This window comes from Apodemus sylvaticus, chromosome 19 (assembly GCF_947179515.1).
Source record: "Apodemus sylvaticus chromosome 19, mApoSyl1.1, whole genome shotgun sequence".
In the NCBI taxonomy this organism is placed as follows: domain Eukaryota; kingdom Metazoa; phylum Chordata; class Mammalia; order Rodentia; family Muridae; genus Apodemus; species Apodemus sylvaticus.
Window position 1 is genome coordinate 34878128 of NC_067490.1, and position 25926 is coordinate 34904053.

At 42.4% G+C, this 25926-nt stretch overlaps 1 protein-coding gene across 1 annotated transcript in view; it reads right to left on the reverse strand.

The window, feature by feature from the left end:
- The window catches only part of Slc35f1 (solute carrier family 35 member F1), a 454331-nt gene extending 429158 nt beyond the window's left edge, over positions 1–25173 (reverse strand). Inside the window, exon 1 of the mRNA XM_052163630.1 lies at positions 24867–25173. Within this exon, the coding sequence (XP_052019590.1) occupies positions 24867–25039 (173 nt within the window). The 5' untranslated portion in view covers positions 25040–25173. The remainder of the gene's footprint in view (positions 1–24866) is intronic.
- Between the last annotated feature and the right edge of the window lie 753 nt (positions 25174–25926).

Consider the following 25926-nt stretch of genomic DNA (forward strand, 5'->3'; position numbering starts at 1 on the left):
AGCTAACCTTTACAACATCAGTTCTCAACCTGTGAATTGTGACCCCTGTGGGAGTCGCATAGCAGATATCCTGCGCAACACATATTTACATCATGATACATAACAGTAGCAAAATTACAGTTCTGAAGTAGAAACAAAATAATGTTATGGTTGTGGGTCACCACAGCATGAGGAACCATATTAAAGGGTTGAAGAACTAGGAAAGTTGAGAAACACTGTCTTAGTGCTGTAATATTTTGATAATATCAATGTGTAGAGAGAAGACATGGCTCAGCGGTTCAGAGCACTTACTGCCCTTGATGAGGATATCAGTTTGATTTCCAGCACCCACATAATGACTCACAACAGTCTGTAACTCCAGTTCCAGAAGATTGGATGTCCATTTCTGGCCTCTGAGGGGACAAGGCGTACATGTAGCATACATACAGACATTCAGATGTGTATATGTTTATCAACACAAAAGAATTGTTACTACCAATTTTCTAAGCCATGCCCATAAGACTCTCAGCCAAGACATCAACAGAAGAACAGGGTTGGCTGTGGGCAAACCACTGGCTTGGGAAACGCTGAAATTCTCACCACACAAGGGAAGGTGTCTCTTGGATTAAAAGAGATTCACTTTTTTTTTCTCAAGTAGACTTTTAGGGTATATAAGTGTATATACATATATAAGGTATATACATATATATGTATATATGTATGTATTTTAAAGATTTATTTTCTTTTATTTGTGTGTGTGTGTGTGTGTGTACTATGAGTTTTCAGAGGCAGGAAGACAGTGCTGGATTTCCTGGAGAAAGAGTTAGAGGCATTTGTGAGGCATCTAATATAAGTGCTGGGAACCAAATTTGGGTCCTCGGCAAGAGCATCAAACACTCTCTTAGCCATTGAGCTGTCTCTCTAGGCCCAGAAGAGAGGTGTTGAATGCCTGAAATCTGAGAATTCAAAGGTTGAAGCACCAGGATTACCATAAATGGGAAGCACCTGGACTACATAATGAATATCAGTCCAACCATGGCTTCAAAACCCTGTCTCAGCCCTTCCCTAATCCCTCTACTAAAGCCAGATTGTGTTAGCTCAAAGCTATTCCTGGTCTGGAGCTCTGACATGGTCTTGTCATTTGCTAGAAGTTAACATAACACAGAATGCATGAAATTATACCAAAAATTTAGTGTTTAGAGATTAAGTACTTGATCGTTAGGAAGCTCCCAGAAGAAAGCATCAATGTCTGAAATTTGGCTCATTTGGATTTTCATCTTGGATTTTACTAGAACATTTATATATAAACAGACATGCATATGTGCACGCACAACACACACACACACACACACACACATCAGCAGTGATCATAGAATCAAAAAAGGATCCTTTCTACCATCTTTCCTGTTTCCAAGACCTGTTAAGCTTGTAGACTTCTATAACAAACTATATGAGTTCAAATCTCTCTTACTACTCTCTTAATCTTTGTGTGCTTTAGTTTTCCCCTATAAGAAGTAGAGATGATAATTGTTGAAAAAATGAAATGTACATCTGCTCCTGACACTAGAATTACCAAAGACTAGAATTACTTTCACACAGTTCTGGGAGTGAGGAGTCCAAGGTTGAGGCCTCGGCAGATTCTGTGCAGACGGAATGTGAGAGAGCTGTTCTCTGCTTCCAAAATAGCAGCTTCTTGCTTATTTTCACATAAAAAGTGGGGAACAAATGTTATATCCACACAAAACAGAAGAGAAGGAAGAACCTGGCAGCTCTCTTGTATTGGGGTATTGATCCCACTGATGGAAATAGAGCCCTTGTTGTCTAATCACCTTGCAATGGTCTCATCTCTTAATATTCACCTTTGGGTTTAGGTTACAACTTCATTTTAAAGGGACACAAACATCCAAACTCTATCTGTGTACTATATAACAATTGTGAAAACCAACAGAGCATTTTCCCATCTGGAGATACACCTAAGTCCCTAGTTGCTTAAGAACAAACAAACAAAAAAAAAAAAAAATAGAAGCCAGATGTCAAGCTCATACCTATAATCCTAGCATTCAGGAGTCAGAAGAGGGAGAATTATAACTTGGTAGTCCTGTTAGGCTACCCAGTGAGACTGTCTCAAGAATATAAAGATTGGGAATGTAGCCTTGTAATAGAGTATTTGTCTAGTATGTACAAAGCCCTGTGTTTGATTCTCAAGAGTCTAATCAGTAGGGCAACAGGAACAAGTAACAACAACAACTAGCTGCAGTGCTTTCTTAGCATTACATGAAAAAAAAAAAGCTAGAGATTTCTCTGAGGGCACTTCTAATCCTCCTATCTCTAGACATCCAGAGTGAATTCTAAAGAAATGTAGATCTGTTTTACCCTACGTGCTTCTTCTTCATACGATTGGTTACATCTGTATGCAGAGTGCAGGAATATCTTGGAGTGGTTGAGTGCATTTGGAATATGAAAAGTATCAAACAACGTGTGCATTAACAGAGCTGTAAGAGAATGAACGGGGCACAGTTTATACCTCTAGCCGACCATGGGCATAGGGAGAATCAGGCCATGTTCACAGTAAAAATAGATTGAGCAAATTGGAAAGGGTCTTCGGAGAATCATAAAGATGAGTCAGCGGCAGTGCTGTCATGCCTGGGAGTGGGATCCTCAGGCGACCTCCGCCCACACACCGTGATCTTTTTTTCTCCTAACAGCTTTCACGACATACATATTAATGTGATTTTAATAAAAACAAAAAAGAAGCAACCTGTTTTCTAAAAGACACGTTTTCAATCTTGCAATATCAGCAATAGAGTTCTGGGCAGGAACACAATTTTAAACAAAACTAAAACAAATCATTGCTTCATTAAAATAGGTTTTGGTAAAATCCCATTATCAAAATCAACCAAATGGCTTTAAATATAATGTTGTAAATGCTAACAACATCCTAGGGGGTTAAAATATGCCCTCATAACATTCCTGCGAGGTACATATTAAAACAAGCCACATTTCATAGCTGAGGGTGAGAGTTAAAAGGTCAAAGGGTGAAAGGGTTCTAAACTAGAACCTGTGCCCTTGGCCTTACCCTGAGCATAGCCCGGCAGAGAATTGCCCTGGAGGACTTCAAGTGCTGTATACAATGGATTATTTCACTCCATAATGAGTCAGACTCATTCACTTGCACAAAAACACTTTCCCTTCACTCATGGTGATAGAAATCTATGCCAGGAACTGTGGGGAGTCAGGAAGACTGGCTCTGCCCTCCCCACTCTGCTAGCCCACGCTCCAGTAAGCTCGGAACTTAACATTAGCAATTGTATTTCAAGATAATCTTTGATCAGATGTTGGAAAGAATAATGCGATAGGAACGTTAGTTGGAACCATTGCCTTCTTTAAAACAGCTTTTGCTCTTTAGGCACCTACTGATTTAATGGGAAGCTGATTTAAACTTAAGACTTAGGAAAGAAGTCCACTGAGGTCCACTTTGTGTCAGAGGGAAAAAAATGTTTAAAGCTATATTTAAATTCTAAATAATTTAAAGCTATCCTTTCAAACAGGCCACATCACCTAAAGCAATATTCCTACAGAATGGTTTCAAGCTACTTCTAACTATTTGAAAAATATGAAACTGTCACACCCAAGTTCAGTCATAGGTGTATTCCTTGTGGAGTTTCCCTTCCAAGGGGTGTCTGTAGGGAATGGCAGTAGAGGAAATAAAATAACAGCGTTACATCCCCTCACTCCACCTGTTTTAGCCTGCCTTTCGTTGTGATGTACTGGCTTCTGTATTCCAAATGAGACTTAAACACAAGACCATATAGTATTGAACATAGTTTCTACAAGTCTTAGACCTAGAGAAGATAGGTCAGGACGAACACACAATTCAAGCTTGGCCAGAGTCATTTGTTAGAACTGTACCAGGGTTGTGTCAGAACAAATCACCTTTCTAATATACTTACTGAGTGTTCCCATCTTCCCAGAGAGTACTCTGCCACAGAATCACATTAAGAAGAAGTAACAAGAGAGCCAAGATGTGCAACAATTGTATCCTTTTAGTCCCTGAATCCAATAACCCTGGAAGTCTGAAAAACAAGTCAATCAATGGCATCTTTTCTCTCCCAAGCCTGAGAGAAGATTCTATCAGAGAGAGGAAATAAAATAGGAATAGCTAAAATCTACTCTATATAGTCCTATATAAAATCATTGGCTTAGAACCAAATGGATTCATGCTCTAGACATGCCACCCAATATCTATGCAAGGTTAGCCTATTTAGCAAATCTCTTTGGCTCAGTATCTTCATCTTTAATAGGAACATAAAGGTTTGAGATGATAAAATGAGATAGTTTATGCAAAGGCTTTGGTGGTGACAGATAAATGTATGGTAACAGGTGACATTCTTATCACCATGACTGTCACTGTGCTCCTTGATTTTATGTCATTGTTGCTCTAGGCCCTGATACCCTGTTGTTTGGTCAAGCAAGCCTTAGAGTAGACCTTGCTGTGAAGTTGTTGCATAGGTATTATTACCATTTAAAATTAATTGACTTGAACTGATTACCTTAATGAAGTGGTTGGGCCTCATACAACCATTGTAGACATTAAGAGTCCAAATTATAACTTATAAACTCCGCTTGAGTTCCAGCATGCAAATTTACATTAAACTACAAATGGCAGACTTGCTAGCCCCAACCAATAATATGACCTAGCTTTTGAAACTAGATCTGTGTGTGTCCAACTAGATCTGTGTGTGTATCCATGTCTATATAGGCTGCATTCATAAAATTGTATATCAGTGGGGTATAAATGGATAGATAGATCCCATTGGTTCTGGGATCTATCCAGAACATCACAACCACATAGCTTTACCCCAACCCCTTTTCTAGACAGGTCAGAACATGATTCATTCACTACAGCACATGAAAAGCACAACTAATGCAAGCCACAGTATCTGATTGATTTCTAGAACTGTTCTTCAGAACAGAAATTGCAAGCCACAGTATCTGATTGATTTCTAGAACTGTTCTTTAGAAATGTCCAAGCTACCATTACCAGAACCCCAAGCCCAGCATTTCACAATGGACCACAAGAACAGTAGAAACCCTACTATGCCTAATATGCTTTTACCTTCTAGCATAAATTTTATACATTTTCCCCCATCAAAAATAATTATTCTAGTGGTATAGTGGTCTTAGAACTTTATGTACAATGGTATTTATCTAAAGGACCATTTCTTTTTTCTTTCTTTCTTTTGTCTTCAAAACACTAAGTCACTGCATTTCCATCAGTTGGTCCAGAGATTTATTTGTTTATAAGCAAAGCACAAAGAAAACTGATTGGCCCTTCCGTAACTAATAGGTATTGACAGCTAAAATTATCCTCCCAGGCTCTGGGTATAGAAATTGATTCAGACTGAAGAATCAAAAAAACTGCATATTTTTGCCAAGGATGCAGAGAAATCTCTTCTGTGTTTGGCCAGGAGGAGTGTTTACTGGGCATCTTGTTCCGCCACCCACACTCTCTATAACATTTCTCTGTTCACTTTGGTTTATTACCCATTTACTTATGAGGACAGGTTCTGTATTTTTCTCTTAATTACTCTTCCCTGCAACCTGCTAAGCTACTCAGAAAACAGCCACAAAGTAGCATGTCTCTGGAATGGAAGTGATGAGCATTACATATTTGGGATGAGATGGGAGTTGAAGGAAATCCTGCCAGAGGCTTCGCAAAAACTGCAACATCTGCTCACTAAAAATAGCAGTGGATACAGCCCAAGGAAAGAATCCATGCTTTTCTTTCAAACAGTAGCCTAAGAAATCCATTTCCATGAATCAGTTCACCAGCTATCAATTAGCTTCTCTCATTAGTTTGCCTAATGGCTGCAATAGAAAATACAAGGCTGCTTTGTAGGCAGCAAATGGAGGGGACTCTACGGAACAAGTGTCTATGCCCCAGGCACAAGCCCCAACCCACCTCTATCCCCTCATCAGTTGAGCATTCAACCATTCATTTATGCAGTATTGTTGACTGCAATATCCATCATCTGGCAGGCACTGCTGCAGGTGATTTAAGAGAGGGAGGGGAGAGAGAGAGAGAGAGAGAGAGAGAGAGAGAGAGAGAGAGAGAGAGAGAGAGAGAGAGAGAGAGATGCTTACCATAAAAGAACACACCTGCATTCATCTAGGATTTCTAGGTGCATCTCCGTTGCAGGCTCCTACTATAGCGAGATGTCAGCACTCTGGGAAACCCCTTCTCCCAGCACCTCCCAGATATACAACTTCTTGGCTTATTTCGTGAGGTCAACAGCCCTTCCTGTCACCCCAAATAAACACATCTCCTATTGATTATGTTTTCCTCTAATTTTTAACTTCGCCTTTCTGGAGCAAAGATTAGAAATGTGTTGCCAACACAATAATTCCAAGTCCGACTTCCAAACAAAACCTGACAGCCTCAGAGTTAACACGTGTCTCAACATTTCCAAATGATTCTCAACTCCCAAACTATGAGAAAACACGGACACTTCTCTTCTGCCTTTATTCCTGGGCCTCATCCAAAGTTGTACATTATTCTCAGGAGCATTAATAATTGTAACAGCTAATGTATTTCAGGCCTGGTGCCAAGAATTGTAACTATCTTATTTAATCCCTTTCAATCTCCTTATGAGGTAGGTGTTCTTATTTTAATTTCACAGATGATGAAACAACACTAGTAGAAGGTTTCAGATTGTTTGCCCAGAGCCATAAGGTTGCTACGCTAAGCAAAATCAAGCCCTGACCACCATTAGACCTGGCTCATCTCTGTCTTCTGTGGTAATTACAAATAAACTTCAGGATCTCAGAGAGAAGGAGTAAAGGAGGTATCATAGTACCAGTTCCCTTCTAAAGCCATTGCCGACCTGTGATGCCTGCAATCAATCTTGTTCTACTAAAATTCACATGTTAGACTGAAGGCACCTAGATCTTATTAACATATCACCTTTTTATTTACCACCAGTGCTTCAAAGAACTCACAGCAAACTTGAAACCCTGCCTAACCTGGCCCAAACCTATGCCTCCAAGCCTCTGGTCACTCCCTCTCATGCACCTGTGTAGTATACTAAACCTATTTTTATTTTCCTGAGTAGAACATGACTTTATCCACTCAGGTTTCTGACATGTTGCTTCTACATAAAAAACTGTTTGATGTAACCGTCAGCACCACCCTCACACTCACAAAAACACAGTCTTCCATTTATTCTGCCCATGTCGTCTTCTGTCTCTAATTTTAAGTTACCAGAATCTTTCTCTGGGACTTTTCATTTGATGTTTTCTTGGTTTTTTTCTTTGTATTATCTGAATTCCTCTGTGTACTCATGATTTATACCAGTCTCATAGAAAGAAAGCTCAGAATAAATTCTCATCAAATTAATAAATAGAAAAGATAGGAAGAGTCATTTCTCCAGCATTTCAATATCCTCAATATACCTTTCTAAATTCAGACAAGCTCAAGATTATCTTAGATGCTACATACTATAATGGATGGATATCTATGGCATCTTCTAGTCACAAGAATCTACTCTGTTCATAGTGGGAACATCTTGGGCATACCACCCATCTATAGAACAGACTGGACCAGATAATCCAAATCATCATTCTGCTCCTGTTCTCTCTTGGCAGAGGCATTCAGAGTGAAGGGAAAGGTAATGGCTGAAGGACTTGCAATTCAAGGAAAGGCTAAAGAGGTACAACAGTTGGAGATGCTCACAGCTAAGAGTTAAATAGATCCTAACTCAAATGATCTGGGATTCCAGAACTCAGGAACAGGAGGATTGATTGATTGAGACCATCATGGACTGCATAAAGAAGTCTTGAAATAAATGGATAAAATACATTTCAAGTCTCAACTCAACTTTACAGCCATAGGTGGCTGCCTATTACAGCAAGAAGCAAGAGATCTGATTCCTTTGTCACTCTCAGCAGAAAGAAAGAGAGCTCTATCTATCATCAAAATTAAGATCCCTTAGATCTGTTCAAGCCAACCTGAAACCTCACCCTATCCCAAGACCAAGGACAATTTCCTAGCCAAGGAGTCTGTGGAATAAATAGTTGGCTTCTATCAGGCATCTGGGGTGAAATGGATGCATTGGTTAAGAGAATGGATAAGAGATTTTTTTGTAGTAGCTTTTCTAATGCCAGTTATTAGAAGAAAAGAACATATTTATGTCCTCCTAGTACAATCATGCTCTCCACCCCTGAGATGGTCCCTGAAATGGCACATGTAAATGCCTCATATTTCTTTGGAGGCATGGCTGTGTTTCTTCTTGCTGATGCAAGCTTCTCCCCAAGTTAATCATCCTCTTCTGGAGACAGGCTCATGCTGAGTCAGCATCCAATGTGCACAGGCTTACTGCTTACAACAGCTATCGAAAGTGCCTCATTCAAGCCCGCATGCAGACAATACAAACGGCATCAAGGATGCAAGCCAAATGACTTCATAACTCTTTCTGATATAGAACGATCTTTCCAATCATATAAAGCAAATGTCTGTCACTGCTGCATACCGGATGAAAACTCCCTGCTTTGGTGAAACAACGCTGGCTAGGGAGAAAGGAAAGGCGATATGGCTACAGTCAGGCTCTATCTGGCTTTGCTCTCCTGCCCCAGGCATCGCATTCATGTGACTTGAAACACAAATTTTAAAGCCAATGAGATTACTTTAAGTTACTGCTGTCCCGGTTCGTCCACCCAACAGTTTCTAAACTGTGGTTCACGATTGCACCGAGGGGTAGAAAAGCTGGACATGGAAGTCATAAAATACTGGCAATAATAAGAGGTTTCTTACTATGCAAAGAGTAAAATTAACCCATAAGCAAATGCACAAAGAATCAGGTGTTTCTGGGAACTCTTGCCAGTGTTGCATCCTGCCACTTTGCTGATTGGTTCTGAATTCACAGGTGTGTACTTTCTACTGTGCATGCTGTCACACCACGGAGCACCAACCTTCATAGCATGAAAAAGACCAGCTCCTATTCAGGACTATTGTAGGCTACGAACTGCAGTGTTTTTATTATTACTATTTATTATTATTATTATTATTATTTCCTTTTTTGAGATCCTAACATAATCACATTGTTCACACACTTCCCATTCCTCCTATATATATATATCCCTTACTTCTCTCTTTCAATGCCATGGCCTCTTTTCTTATTAATTGTTGATATATATCAACAAGATACTTATATACCATTGTCATGGTCAGGGGTGGGGGGAGAAATAGAATTGCAATATTTTTATTGGGCAAAGTTTCCGATCTTAGATATTGGTTTACTTACAGATGACAAAGACTTTCAATAGTTTTCCCCTTCAGTCCTCAGAATGTAACTATGAAATTAGTTTGCCTTTGAAATGCATTGTTAGAACATTTGATTTTTAAAGTTGTTGTTTGAGTAGGAATCTGAGTTGCATAAAATACAGGTCATTGAATTTTGGCTTGCAAATGGGACAGAAGTTCCAACAATTTCTGAAGTAGTCAGAATTTGGAGCCACAGAGAACCACTATTTTATAAAGCTTACTTAAAACACATATATATGTGTGTATATATAATTGTTTAAATTATACATTTTAAATAAATATAAATAATATATACATATTAAATACAGTTATACCACATTGTAAGATAATGTTCCCCTCAAGAGGTGAAGACTACCTAACAAAAAGCCCAATGCCAGGCATGAGAAACCTCCCTTCAGGTTGTTGGTCAAGGTATCCAAGAGATTCACAAAACAATATGGACTAAAATGCCCTTGCCTTCCAGAGCTCAAAAGTAAGATCTTACTTCTAAAGAACCATACACACACACACCTTAGACACAGGACTTAGAGGAATATAGCTGAAAATGATCTAGAAAACTGCTTTATGGGGGGGAGTCTTATAGTGTCCGTGGTGATTTGAATATGCTTGGCCCTATTAGGAGGTGTGGCCTTGTTGAAGTAGGTGTGTCCTTGTTGTCCATGTCCTCTGGGCATGGGCTTTGAGACCCTCCTCCTAGCTACCAGGAAGACAGTCTGCTCCTTGCTGCCTTCGGATCAAGATGCATCTGCTCCAGCACCAGGTCTGCCCGGGTGCTGTCCTGCTCCCTGCCATGATGATAATGGACTGAACCTCTGAACCTGTAAGCCAGCCCCAATTAATTGTTGTCCTTTATAAGAGTTACCTTGATCATGGTGTCTCTTTACAGCAATAAAATCCTGACAAAGGTGCTTATGCAAGCTTCCAAGGGAATAAAGTAGTTTGAAGCCCCACCCAGCTGTAAAGTTTACCAACCATAACAATGATTGGCTTGGAAAGCTATTCCTAATAATGCAATAGTAGCTTGAAATCAGGAATGGTGATACCTCTAGAATCTCTCACACTGTATAAGATTCTTTTAGCTGTACTAGGTTTTGTTATTTTTCCATACAATTTTGAGTACTGTTCTTTCAAGGTGTGTAATTAATTGTGGTAGAATTTTGGTGGAGATTGCGTTGAATCTGTAGAATGCTTTTGGTAGAATGACTATTTTTTACTATGTTGATCCATGAGCATGGGAGATCTTTGCATTTTCTGATATCGTCTTTAAATTCTTCCTTCAAAGATTTGAGCTTTTTATAGTACAAGGCTTTAACTTGCTTGGTTAGAGTTACCACAAGAGAATTTTTTTAGTATGTGGTAGAAGGCATGTGAAAGTATATTGCGGAATTTATATCTTGGGCATAATCAAGAGATGTCTAATTGGACATAAGGCCTGCTCAAGAGGAGAAACTCACGTCTGGTACTGTTAATCCAGCCAACTACATATGATTGGAGAAGCCATAGACCCTAGAGGGCATATACTACCATTTCCTAAAACGGTATAACTTCTAACTGTATTCTAAATATCTATCCCTATATCCATAGTAAGTATAGCTCAACCCCTGCATCAAAGAAGCTTCATTTTGCAACAGATGAAGAAAATTACACAGATTCAACTGGTCAAAATATAGAGAATAAGTAGTCATGGCCGTACAGTTACCCTACATGCCATACATAACCCCTACACCGAAGAGCTCCAGGAGCATTTTGGAAGAGGGGGGTTCTGAAGACCAGGTGTTTGCTTCAAGATAGTGTCTTCTAAATGTGACAGGAAGCCACACCTGTGAAATCTCAACACTATGGTATCTGCAGAAGGCGTATGTAATAAAATCGCCACTTGATAAACTAACATAGATAAGGAAATTTCACAAGGCCCTACAACTAGATGAAGAGCTTCAGGCAATCAATTGTTGGAGAGAGAGAGACAGAGAGAAAGAGAGAGAGAGAGACAGAGAGAGAGAGAGAGAGAGACAGAGACAGAGACAGAGACAGAGACAGAAGCAACCTTCTCCTGGTTTGAGTTGCATGATAGGTGTCCAATCCCAAGTGGTAAACCCCAAATACATGAATATGTGAACAAATGGACTCAGTAGGATACATATACATCTCTCTCTCACACACACACATACACACACATGCACACACGCACGCACGCGCGTGCACACACACATACACACACATACACACACACACACGCACGCACACATGCGCACACACACATACACATACATGCACACACACATACACACACATGCACACACACGTGCGCACACACACATGCACACACGCACGCACGCGCACACACATACACACGCATACACACGCACACACACATACACACACACATGCACACATGCACGCACGCGCGCGTACACACATACACACACATGCACACACACACACACGCACACATGCACACACGCACGCACATACCCACACTGGGAACTCGTATTTTCAGAGATAATATGATCCTGGACTTTATGATAAAATCTAGGGGCAGCAGGTCTGTGCCAGGAGACGGCTCGCTGTTTAAACAGTCTCTATACATGGCATGTTCTCACCATGCAGATACTACTTCAAGGCACCTTCACTGGTCTTTTCTTTCCGGAGGGTGTGCTCGAACCCCCTCCTATCCCTGGGTAGGCATCCCTGGGTGAAATAGTCAAAGCAAGTGTGCTTGCCCCCAGAGCTCACTGGATGGTGGTGCTTGATCAAGTTGCTTCTCGAGATGCTATTGACTCCATCCACACCTAAGCGCTGACTCGCTTGCTTCCTTAACCCAGCTTAGACAGAACGCCACTCGCCAGGCAGTTTGTGAGGGCAAAGAGTCTATCCTGTGAGGCTGCAACCGTCCTTCCTGTTTATGGCACCCCCACACTGTGCAGGACCCACCCTGCCGCTGGAGTCCTATGCTCTCCAACGCTCAGGGGCTGCCGCAGCTTTGGCCTCAGGTCCCGGTGGGCTCCATAACCGCCGCCTGCCCACGGGATGCTCTCCCAGGGAGGGCCGCTCAGAGAACGCAGTGTTTCTCTGCCCGCAGCAGCCTCCACGCGGGGACAGAGACTGCAGCCAGCCAGGGCACCTCACAAAGAGCTGCAGTGATCGCCCCGCATCTGGGCTTCCCTCATTAGCATATTAAAGCAGCTTGGTCTGTCCCTTCCCTCTAAGCCCTCTCTGTCTCCGCAGCCCACTCCTTTTAAGCCTTCCCTCGGTGGGAGACCCGCTGGGTTCAAGAGGTACTAACCCCTTCCTGAAGCCTGTCAAACCCTCCTGTGCAACCCAGAGGTGCTGCCAAGGCGCCAGCTCCGAGAGCAGACAGGGTACCGTATGCCTGGTGCCACATGAAAGCCTCCAGGAGAGGCTTTCCTTTTAAAGAGGAAGAGAAGATGTATTTGCTTAAAGAAATGATAACAGTAAACAACTACCATCAACAGGCTAGTGCCTTGTTCCTAAGTAGGTGGTTTCCCTTCATACTGACAGGGCTGAGGCAAGCCAAGGGGGCCGGCTTATGGCTGTGTGAGCTGAAGGGTCGGGTCAGCATGTGGCACAGCCTTAGTGACAGAGCAGAGCCGCGGGAACACAGGCTCTCCTTTTAATTCTGTGACCAGGCTAACCGCAGCAGCCGAGTGCTTGGCGGCTTGCCAAGCCCTCTCCCTGGTCTGATTTCATTTTCAAACTCCATGCATCCAATGGGAAATGAGCCAGGATTCTTTTAACTGGTTTACCACTGAGAAAATTGAAGCCCCCACAAGTTGTCACTTGCCTGAGGGAAAAAGATATCTCCTTCTGGGGGGGAGAGGGGGACACACACTGGTCCAGGCACCAAACTTCAAGTGACCATGTTAAATTACTTTCCTATTCTCTCTCCCACACCCAAATTTTAAAACAGGATGTCCTCATTGAGATCTATCAACACCCCAATTGACTGGTTTGACTTGGGTAAATTCCATTTCTAAGTTAACCCTTTCAAGGCAGATTAAAATAACAATGCCTTTCTTAGACCTACACACACACACACACACACACACACACACACACACACACGCATACACACACACACACACACACACACACACACACACAGCATCCTGACCACAAATGTTGCATTTACACCTAACACTTCAGTATGTTTCCTTTCTCCCGCTGCTCTCTGTACAAACATCCCACATCCTTCCCCCAGCACCTGGCACCTTCTGTTTTCACAACCGAAATCTTCACCTTGGAGTTCTCAAGCCACCAGGACAGAAGTTGTCTTTCAATAATTACTACTGCTGAATCTATCAAACGGGCTTCTTCCTGTGCATGTGCTCCCCAGCACACAGCTGCCCCACGGAGAGTACTCCCTCTCCTTGGGCCTAACCCTGCCCCAGGCCTCCTCTAGGTCCCCTCAGCCTTCATCCCCTCCTAATTTCCGGCCTCTAGCAGCCATTGCCCTAAGCACAGGAACCTGTGATTACATAGTAGCTCTCCTTTTAAAAGCAAAACTTCTCTGACGGTCGACTCCGTCAGTCAGTCACCTCTACCCAGCCATGCAAACCAAGTTTTCTGCCAGCACTGGTCTTTTGATCCTGCACTGTCACAGCCCCTGAGGTCTTCTGTGTAGTCTCTGCTGACTCCTCAAGAACTCTCATCACAGCCAATGCCCTACTGCCTCTCTCTGGAACTGCCTTCTCTGAGCTTCAGGATACAGTACTCCCCTGGTCCACTTCTTACTTTTGACTCCTCCTCCCTCCTTGGCTGGGTCCTCCTCCTTATAACGCTAAGGGCTGGTGTGCTCTCTAGACCATTCTTAGGCCCCCTCTCTCCAAGGTTCCACGTATATTGTCTCCAGGCAGACCTGGCCCGGATGCACAAATTCAAAATTCCAAGCATTCATTTCTGCCCAGAATTTCAGCTTTCACTTGGCATTCCCACCAGGCACCTCAAACTCAAACTTGGAAGAAGATAACTCCGGTTTTCCTATCCTCCAACATATTCCTCCACCTGTCTTTCTCTGCTGTCAAGATGGCACTAACCCCACTGAATCGCTCAAGTCCCCGACACTGTGAATTTTTATGTATTCTTCTCCCTCATTCAGCCAACCCGAAGGCTCCACCACCTGAAACAAATCTTTCCGACATTATCTGTTTCCCCACCTCTGTTGCTGCGGTCCAGTACAGCTCCCAGAATGCCTTTCCTCCACAGCATAGGCCTCCCCTGCCACCCACTCCCCAACAGCAGCCTGCACGACCCTTCCAGACTGGACTTACTACCCATTCTGTTTAAAATCTTTCACTTCGGGCAGTAGTGACGCACGCCTTTAATCCCAGTTCTTGGGAGGCAGAGGCAGGTGGATTTCTGAGTTTGAGGCCAGCCTGGTCTACAGAACGAGTTCCAGGACAGCCAGGGCTAAAAAATCTTCACCTTGAAGATTTTGACAGAGAAACCCTGTCTCGAAAAAAACAAAAGATAATAAAATAAAATAAAATAAAATAAAATCTTTCACTTGTTCTCCATCACATTTAAAAGTGGCATTACCTGTTTCTCCAGTCTTTCTTTTCCCTAGCCTCTGGTTCTTGTATTTCAGTCTTCCTTTCTTTGAGTTCATTGTGCTTGTTTATTTCTTCAAAGCTACCTACGATGTCCTTCCTTCCATGCCCCAGGGACCGGTTCCTTTAGTCATTCTGACAGGTCCATGTCACTAGAGTGACACCACCCATATTAAAGTTCCATTACCACCCTGTCACGCCACCCTACCTTAATTCTATACTTAGTATTACCATTCCTGGGTATCATTCAGACGTACTTGCTAATTTTCTGTGCCCAGCCACTAGAATTTAGCCTCCCCAATAACGGAATCCTTTTGCTGCCTTGTTCCCTGAGAAATAGTCAATGTCTAGATGATGGCTCTTTGCTGATTTAGCAGTTATTGGCTGACTGCCATCTACTCTGTGCTTCTCAGAATTTGAGATCAAGTGTTATCAATGATCAATGATCAATGATCAAAGACCTGGGCCTCCAGGTAATCCTGACCCACCTTCTGCTATTTAGACCCAAGACCTTCTCTCTCACTCCTCTAAGATCCCCAAAAGGTAGTGCTCTCCCCTTAACATTTCCACAGAAAGAAGTGGTTGCTCTCTACTCCACACCTCCAGATAGTTTCCAGGGGATAAGGAGGCTCTCAGACAGGAGTCTCAGCTGTTCTCCAAGCCATTCATCTAAGGTCTTGATATTTATTGGATCAATGGATAGCTTATCCTACTACCTACATGTCTGCCTTTGTGACAAAAATAGTAGAGCTAAACAACATAAGAAGAACACATGTGTTTTGGGTTGTGGTTTCAGGAGCTCCACTATACCATCATACAGCAGTACATTGTGGTGAGGGGTTCATGCAGTGGAGGCTGCCTACCTCATGGCAAGAGGGAAACATAGAGAGAGGGAGAAAGGAAATACTTCATCCAAAGACCTATCTTTCCTCCACTCTGTAAGGAAGCTTTCAAGCTGGAATCTCAACTATTCTCCAAGCCACCCATTAAGTCGTCCACGAACTTCCATCATCCCCAAATGCTATTGAACAAACCTTTAGCACATGAACTGTGAGGAGCATTTCAGAACCTGATGATGATACTCCACACAACCAGCTAATTTGTCCAGACTCACAGGGTCAGGACTGGTGCACATCTTCATGAGATGTACTTCTAGAAACTAGACTCACTGTTACTGCCAGTTAGATAACCAGCAGGGATCTATACTTCTTGGACTCTCTGTTGCAAAATTAAGCTTGTTTTCAACTCATTGTAGGCAATATATTTGTAGAGTACAATAAATATTAATTATAAGAGAAATGAAATGCAAAAAAAAAACTCACAAAAATTACAAGGCACGGTTCCTGAAATTTTTAGAACAAAACAGATGTGCTTTATCAAACTAATATTTCTATGTGTTTTCACTTAACTTCTTCTCTTATTAAAGTATAGGGCTCAGCATTACTCTACAGACAGTGCCCTGCACAGCTGGTAGTATTCTGACTTCTCTCTAGTTCCCTGAGCATCTTAGACTCCTCCATCCTGAGGGAGCAAATCTCTCCCCTGTAACAGCTTTTCAAATCAAGTTTGAGCAAGTAAGTACTGAACACTCAATAAGATCCAGCCATGTCAGGTTCCTTCCTTATCAGCTCCCTCACCCTGGTCCAGAGCCCCCCCTCCATCCTACATGCCTCCACTCCATATACATGTTCATCTCCTTCTCCATGATCAGCTACATCAGTCTCTTATCTGACCTCCAATTTCAGTCCCTTTCCTGGCCTCTGGCCTAGTAATTCTACCCAGAATATCATGCTGAAGCATGTTTCTGAAGCTACTCGTTTTCTATTCAATAACATAAGAATCAATAGAGTGATGATCTCTACTTACTACTAATTTATCACCTTAGGCTTTTTGTATCTGTACCTCACCCCACAATTCTAGTCTCAATTCACTCCCACGCCCTTTATCCGTCTCATCCCATAATGTCTTCACATAGGAAACTTCATTCCTGCCTTTCCCCAGTCCTTGACCTCTGCACACAACTCATCCTTTGTCTCCTTCTGTTCCTAGGGATGCCCCGATTTATATTTCAATGCCGAGGGCAAACACCTACCTTACTTGCTACCATCCCCCTCTTCTGTGGTCTTACAAAGCCCTTGACGAGGTGACCCCATCATTTCCTTTCCCCATTTAGAAAAGAACAGCAGCAAACATTTGAAAAGCGCATGATGCTCTGTGGTGCACAATATGTTTTGTGGTACAAAACGTAAGAACTGGAGCCACTGTCCAAATGAATGCTGATTTTAATGCAAATGGTCTCATTCAGTTACATCATGCTATGAGCCAAACTATCCAGTCTTTCCACCCACTATCTGTGCCGTCTGGTCTCTACTGTCTGCAACACAAAAACCACACCAAAGCAGAGTTGCCTGTGCACTGTCCATCCATCAATATTTTCAGAAAACTCTAGCTGTTGTTTGGGGTTTGGGGGTTTTGTGTATTTGTTGTTGTTTTGTTTATTTGTTGTTGTCTCATTTATTTGTTAGTTCTAGACAAGGTCTAGCTACATACGCAAGAACTACATAACTTTGAACTCACAGTAAAACCCAGACTAGCCTCAGATTCAGGATTCTTCTGCCTTCGTCTCCCCAATGGTAGATTTACAGGTGTGTGCCACCACACCCAGATGGAAAACTCCTTTTTCCTGAATTATATAGCAATGACCTCGAGTCTGTTTACTCAATAGCAGGATGGAATTCAAACTGGTTCTTCATCTCCTGATACTCTGAAGTCACGTGAACTCTAAGGGCTGATTCTCAGTCTTTGTTTTTATTTTTAAGTCCTAAATGAAACAGAAAGAAGAAAGATCTGCAGCCTGTGGCTGTGGTATCCCAAGAGACTGTGTAGGTGGTTTTCCAGAGCAGCCTCCCATAATGTCAAAACCACTAACTGGAGGGAACTCTTTGGTAGATTGTCTTTAAAAACCAAAATCTACTTTCGAGGATCCGGGAAGATTGTTTAATGGTTAAGAGCACTTACTATTCTTGCAAAAGACCCTGGTTTGATTTCCAGCACCCAGTTGGCAGCTCATAACACTCCAATTTCAGGGGATTCCAGCACCCTCTTCCAGCCCCAATGGAAATGTAAGTGGTACACATACATACATGCAAACAGACTGCTCAAACTGTCTTAGTTAGGGTTTTATTACTGTGAAGAGACACCATGACCAAGGCAACTCCTATAAAGAAAAACATGTAATTGGAGCTGGCTTACGGTTTCATTATGGACATAGTAAAAAATATGGCCGCATCTAGCCATGGTGCTGAAGAGGGAGCTGAGAGAGTTCTGCATCTTGATCGGAAGGCAGCAGGGAGAGACTGTGTGCCACACTGGACATAGCTTGAGCATGGGAGACTTCAAAGCCCACTGCCACAGTGGCACACTTCCGCCAACAAGACCACCTATTCCAACAAGGCCACGCCTCCTCTAACAAAGCCACGCCTCCTGATAGTGCCAATCCCCATGAGCCAAGCATTCAAGTACAGGAGTCTATGGGGGCCACACTCAAACCACCAGACATACACATAAAAGTTTTAAAAACTTAACAACCATAAAAGATAGTTTATCCTGTTGAAGTAGGTCCACCTAATTAATCTGTTTAAAGTAGAACATGGTAGGAGTTATGATGTCAGAACCAGCAAAATAGCACTTAAGGCATTTTGCATAAATTAAATATATTTAATTAGAAGTGATGGTTTGTTCTCAAATTTAACTGTCTCTCTTGTTCTCATTTTTAACTGTATTCTATCACTACCACAGACTTCTATCAAAGTTTACAGTGGGACCAAATAAATACTTATTAAACGAGATACAGATTGGATAATTGAATCAATGAATGAGGGATGGTGACTTAATCAACAGATAGAATACTATGTGTTTTCCCAGAGGCATGAATTCTATCATTATATCCCAGAGATATAATGATAGAATTATAGCCACTAATTCTGAGTATAATAAGCACATTTTGTTTTTGTTTTGTTTGTTTGTTTTTAATTTAGCAAAAGGATCAGTGGGTCAAGGGACTTGCTACTAAGTTGACAACCTGACTTAGATCTTGGGACACCAACACTGGAAGGAGAGAACTGACTCCCCAAAAGTTGTGCTCTTACCAACATATGTGCACCATAGCATGCCCATTCCCTCACCCCCATATGAACAAATAAATAAGTGTAAAAGAAATAATAACAACCATAAAAGATAGTTTATCCTGTTGAATTAGGTCCACCTAATTAATCTGTATAAGTGGAACATGGTAGGAGTTATGATGTCAGAACCAGAAAAATAGTACTTAAGGCATTCTGCATAATCATTTACTGGTAAATACTTTCAAGTGACAGAAAAAAATATTCTAAATATTAAATAGTATAATAATATATAACAAATTATACCTGTGTGTTCACTGATAAGATGGGTCATTTTCATAAGAAAATATTTTAAAGCATATTTAGTTTTACTCTCCTTCCTGATGTTTCCTTTAAATTTTCTTAACATTCAATTAGCTCCTGTGCAAGTCCAAAATGTCTGGCAAGAAGTTTAATATGAATCACTTATTTGTCCAGGTTGGTCTTTATTATCAGCTTGATATGACGCAGGGTCAAGTGGTAAGAGGGAACCTCAGCTGGCCAGAGCCTAGACCAGACTGGTCCACAAGCACCTCTGTGGGACATTGCCTTGATTACTAACTGGTGCAGGAAGACCCATCCCACTGCAGGTAATACTAGCTCTATATAGGTGTTCCAGGCTATGTAAGACATCTGACTGAACTTAAGACAATAAAAGAGGGTGGAGGGCAGTAAACAGAGTTCTCTCATGGTTTCTTTCATGCCTGCTTAAGTCTCTACTGCAAGTTCTCTTAATGATGGATTGTGACCTGGAAGAGTAAGCTGGATAAATCCTTTCCTCTGATAAGCTGGTTTTGATCAAAGTGGTTTATCATAGCAACAGAAAGCAAACTATCTCAGCATTGAACATGATATATATGTATCTGTATATATATATATATGTATGTGTGTGTGTATATATATATATATATATACCTAGATAGATGATAGATAGATAGATAGATAGATAGATAGATAGATAGATAGATAGGTAGATAGATACAAAACAGCTCAATTGCCTATAGCATCTACATCTGCAGCAGTGAATTGTGGGAATAGGCATCTATTTGAATAGCCCTATATAGCTAACAGATTTTAAGGAAGTAAAACATCAAAAAAAGTTATTTATCTGCATGTGTATCTGATTAGATATTAATTATTTGGATGTAATGCATTATACTTACCAAGGGAAACCAAATATTCCTTTAATGAACATTTGCCCAAGCACAGTACATAAATATAAAAGTCCTAGATGATCATTTTAAAAGTTGATTCGTCCTTTTATCTAAAATTAAGTGCATCCTTCAGATACTTTGTATTTACTACTGATCCTACAAATGTTGGCTTTCAACCACCCAGTTCCTTTTGGGGTATTCTGTGTCTAATATCCTCATGATGAGTTGAGATTTCTCATTTATGTTTTTACATCTGTTAAAAGAAGCAGCTTGAGGCGGAACCTCATCATCAATCTCTTAACTTCTAACTTTACTGGAAGGATTGTCTACATTATACTATGTCTTCATGGACTGGAGCTAATCCATCCAATGTTCAGGTAAATATCTTATGTCTAGGCTATCATTCCAGGAGTTAAGAATTGTTCTGTCTTGTAAGTGACCCAGAAAAATTGTGTATCCATATCGACTCATCTCACATCATAATTACCCAGTTTTGACATGAGTTTCATGCAGGGTCGCTACCAATTTTCCTGGGTTCTTTTACCCTAATCTTCTTTGGCTTACAGTTTTCAAAAGCATCCAAACCTTGAAAATTAATAAAATAAATCTAAGTTGAAAAACAATTCCAAATGAAGAAAATGGTCCATGTGGTGGTTTGAATATGCTTGTCCCAGGGAGTGGCACTATTAGGAGGTGTGGCCTTGTTGGAGGAAGTGTGTCACTGTGGGGGTGGCCAATGAGACCTTCCTCTTAACTGCATGAGAGCCAGTCTTCTCCTAGTGGTGTTCAGGTGAAGTTGTAGAACTCTCAGCTCCTGCACCATGCCTGCCTGGATACTGTCATGCTCCCACCTCTATGATAAAGGACTGATAAAGACTCCAGTTAGGTGGTGTCCTTATAAGAGGTGTCTTGGTCATGGTATCTGTTCACAACAGTAAAACCAAAATTAAGACAGTCCAAGACACCAACCAGTTCTTTCATCTAATAACTAAACACCTCTACAAAAAGATTCAAAACTAACAGATAGTTTTATTATCCCACACAGGCCAGGAATTGTTTTATTGAGAAGAAAATACACCTAAAACTAGGAATTCATGATGTCAAAGCAGGAAAAGGTCTATAAAAGATTGCATGTACAAAGCACTCATTCAAGAGACATTTTATTAAGTATTCATTTCAGAAAAAAAAAACTCTTTGGTACTTTAATATTCAGCTAGTGCCTATTCCAGCATGTTTCAAAGAAATCTACTTGGTCAGCAGTTTCTGTGAAAGGGTTACCAACTGTTGTCCTTGAAGTGTCTTTTTTTATTGCTGCTGTTTTTGTCTCTTTTTTGTCTGTGGCAGGATAACAAACACTATTGTTCTATAAAAACAAAAAGTAGGTGAAAGAATGGTTCATCGTGTTTCTTTGTCTATCTACATCAATGCATAATTTTGCATCTTTAAAATCAAGAAGTTGTCATTACTCCAGGATTTAAAACATCTTCTATTTCTTGCACCCTGTCTCCAAAATAATTTAAGTAGAAAAAGAATATGACACATGCTATTAACTGGTTAAAAAGAGAAAAAAGAAATGGACAATGATCCAACATCTCTTTCATTAAGGTCTTGTATAGTGTGATGTTCTAATTGCTATTCAGAAGAAGACTAGACCATCAGTGGGATGCCCTTATTCTCATACATAAAATGCAGACTTCTAGCTCTGTGCATGTTTAAAGTCAATAGATGGTGTTCCACTAAGGAAAGAAATTGATGCACATTTCTGCAAGATGAAGTTCATGTACTGTTCTCATTCTCTTTTAATTCCAAGTACCATTCATTAAGTCTCAGTTGGTATCATAACTCTCTTTAACTGTTCCTGAGTGGACCAGGTATGACAGAGAACTGATATGTTTGCATCCCCTTGTCTGGTTTACTGGTAACTCTGACCAAGAATAGGCAGTTTACTAGGCATGTCTAGCTACAGTGTGAAAGTCTCCGCCCCATTTCGACAGTCTGTCTCTCGGCAATATTCCTAAAGAGATGGTTAGAGATCCCCCCTAGTCAGGAAACAAAGAGGCCTCTCTCACAGTGACAGAATTCTGCTAATTCTGTGTAGTAATGTCAAATGTTAAGCAGGGTTTTTTTTTCCTTTACCTTAGCTGGAACTTGTGCATTTGGAATGGACCCCTTTTAGGAAAGAAATTGCTTCATGTCAGGGATAGGGGAAAAGGAAGAGCTAGAAACATTGGGTCAATAAAGCAACATGGGTGAAGGAAGCAGAAGTAGGAGAGGGAGAGAGAAGGGAAATGAGGCAAAATATGAGATCTTGAGATGTTACTAAAGAAACGAATACGCTTATCATGACTTCATAGGCATTTCTTCCTATGATGGTTCAACAAGCTGAGGGACATCCAAGCACTGCCAGTGCCCACACCAGTCACACGTGACCCACAGGAAGGAGCCTGGTTAATCTGGAGTCCCTGTCAATCTTGTTGAAACAATGCTAGCACAAAAGTCAAATCTATTATGCAAACAAAAGTATTCCATTGCAATTTTTAAAGTGTTTTCAAATTGTTTTTAGTCTCCTGAAAGGTGCCCTTTCCCAAAAGAACAATGAGTCCTTACCTCTTCAGGGATGAGAAAAGTTACTAAAATACTAAAAAAAAAAAAAAAAAAAAAAAAAAAGATTTTGAAATTTTTCAAGAGTTTGAGAAACAAACGAGAATTTGTTTTGTTTAAGTCTAAATGTTAAAATCCTAGGATTCCGTTCCATATTTTTGAGATAAAAAAAAATGTCATTAACCCAACCTAAGGCTCAGTTTCCCCTCTGTAAGTAGAAAATAATACCACTCAAGCCACAGAGGGCTCACAAGAGGCTCAGTAGAACGCAGTGTTCTACCCACGAAAGCCGCGAGTTCACTGTCTTTACTGCGGCTCTTGAACTTGTCTTGGACAACAAAACTGGGCTGAATAAAAGATATTTAAAATTTTCCATTTTTCACAGTGTTTTTTTTTGTTTGTTTTATATAATTCTTAAGATCATGATATGATAGAGAGTTCAGACAGGTGTCACTAAGCACATTCTACAAATGAAGAGTCTAAGACCGGAGAAGATAAACATCTCTGCTGCAAATCCTGTGGCTAGGTAGAGGCAAAGGAGTGGTAACTGCCCAAGTCCCTTCAAACCTACCTCTGTAAGTCAATCACTCATCCCAGGCATTAGGATTCATTACATATGCAGAACAACCACTAAAAACCTCAAAAATAACAAATGAACGATAGTATTGGTGCTTTCTACTTTGATGAGAAAAATAATAATTTAATAACTAAGACTGTATTCTGTTTAAAATATTGGCGATTTTAAAATGGCAAGTATTCACGGGATAGGCACATACTATCTTCCCTATTTCTTCTGCTTTTCATCATTTTAAAATCGTCTTTTAAATGTGATATTTGGGGATGTGTTAGCCCAAGCTACAAATGACAAGGTAAAACTGGACTTTCTATTGCTAATTCATGTCTCACTGAAGAGTGAAATTCTTGTTTGGTATTAGGCAGAAATGCCTATAAATAAGTTATTGTCGATCATTAGATTTTTTTAACAAGCAATTTTTGAACTGTATACAACCAGTCCCTCCAACTAAAAATATGCTCAAGTTATTTCTTTACATATATTTGTGTGCTCAGCAGAGCTTTATGACCCAGTCAGTTTCATGTGAGTGATCAGGGAATCTCTGTTACCAGGGGGGGAAAAAAAAAGGTACCACACAGAAACCTGTATGAATAATGCGAGGAAGGGTTACCCTACAGAAGCCCTGAAAAGAACACAATCGCACAACTGGCTGTGTGGATTCTGTCTATCAACTCATCAATCACTTAAGTTAGTTAAGTAGCAAAAGTCTCTTTCACATCAGAGCTGAATGAGGGTACTAGAGGAGAGGAGATTCTACTTTCAACAGGACCCTCGTCCTAAAACATGTCTGTGCTTAATAATCCACAATGTAGATTCCAGCACAGAGGCCAGGGCAGTCTGGAGCGGAGTAACTAGACACCTGATTCTCACACACCCTTCGCGCAATATTTTGCACTTTGTTCAGGTCTGGCCCAGGCCTCTAGCTCTTTTCCTTACTCCAGAGCCATCAAGAGTCTGCACAGCGACAGAAATGTCAGGCAGAAGTGTTTCCCCTTCTGTCTGGGCTTGGGAGTAGGGGTATCCTCACCTTATGCCCCTGGGGAGGGGGAATCAGTGCCACCAGGGCGGAGCGAAAGGCAGCGTGAGGTTGGTGACTTCCACGCCATCACCGCAGCCCGGGGCCTTCCCGCCTCCGCCCAGGCCATGTTGGGGGGGGGGGGTGTCCCCAGAGCGCAAAGCTGGGATAAGAGTGCAAAGGGGAAGTGATACAGCGTGAGGATGCGAGGCGTGAGCATGGACACACACAGGGGCATTTGCAGGTAGAGCAACCCCGCCTTTCTCCAACTCGCTCTCTGGACCTGCCTGCAGCCCGACCACTGGGGGATCCCAGCGTCAGGACAAAGCTGTCGCGGCCTCTCTGCGAGCGCAGGGAAAGCTTGCCCTGGCTCTCTCCCCTGGCCAGGACCCAGTCCCAAAGGACCTCGGGAACACGTCGGATAGGGAGAAAGGCGACCTCAGGCTGGGCGCCTGCAGTGCCTGTCCCTGGCATCCCCACTGGGAGCCTGTGCTCACCTGTTCAGCACTTTGCGGATCCTCTGGCGCATGCTAGCCCGGGAGGAGGCGGACAGGCTCACGCCGCCGCTGCCCTCAGCTGGCAGGTTCTCGATGGTGGTCACCACATGGTTCGGCGGGGCCGGTGGCGGTGGTGGCTGCAGCTGGGGCTGCGGAGGCTCGGGAGGGATCATCGCGGCGGAGGCGGAGGTGGGTGGCTATCAGAAGGCTGCCCCGCACATAGTGCGCGGGCTCCGGGCCCGGGAACACGCAGAGGACCTGGCCAAGCGGCCCCGGCCGGGGGAGGCGGTGCCGCTTGCGAAGCGACTAAGCGGGAGACACCCGCGGGCTCCGGCCGCCTCCTTCCAGCGCAGTGCTCTCGGGTTGCTACCCAGTCCCAGCTGCACACCCTCGCTCCGGGCCGCTGCCACCTCCCGCCAGCCTGGGCTCTTCTCGAGCTGAGACCCAAGTCCTGGCACACCCCGCCAAGTGGCTGCAAAGGGGGTCGGCGGGGACCCGGAGCTGCCGGGTCCACTGCGAGGACCGTGCAGAGAGAGGAACGGGGCTGCTGGGTTTCCTCTTCTCTCCCAGTGCCTAGGGCTTGTCCTGGCGGTGGCAGTTGTGGTGGCGCCGCTTCAGCTGGCGCCGGGTTCGCTTAGAAAGCTGCCGTCTGTGTCTCACGGAGTGAGAAACCGGGAGTGAACCTGGAGCGCCGGGCGGGGGCGCCTCGCCGGCACAGGGGGGGTGGGGGTGGGATGTGCACTCTGTTGCCGCCAGAGGGTGCTCGGGAGGTGCCTTGGTGTCCCCAACCCTCCTCCTGGCATCCAAAGAGGCCCCAGGTCTAGGATGCTGTGCCTGGTGTGGGTACTTTTGTCTTTTAAGTGCAATAGTAGATGCATCCTCCCTGTGAAACTGGAGATGATTCATCTTGCTTCTTCGGAGGCTCTGCAGAATCCAGCACCACAGACCTGGGACAGCGGCACAGCTCACAGACAGTTTGTTGGTCCAGGTTACAAATTGAGCACCTTTAAATATCACAACCATGCTCATCTGGAATGACCTGGAGGAAAAGGAAAGAAAA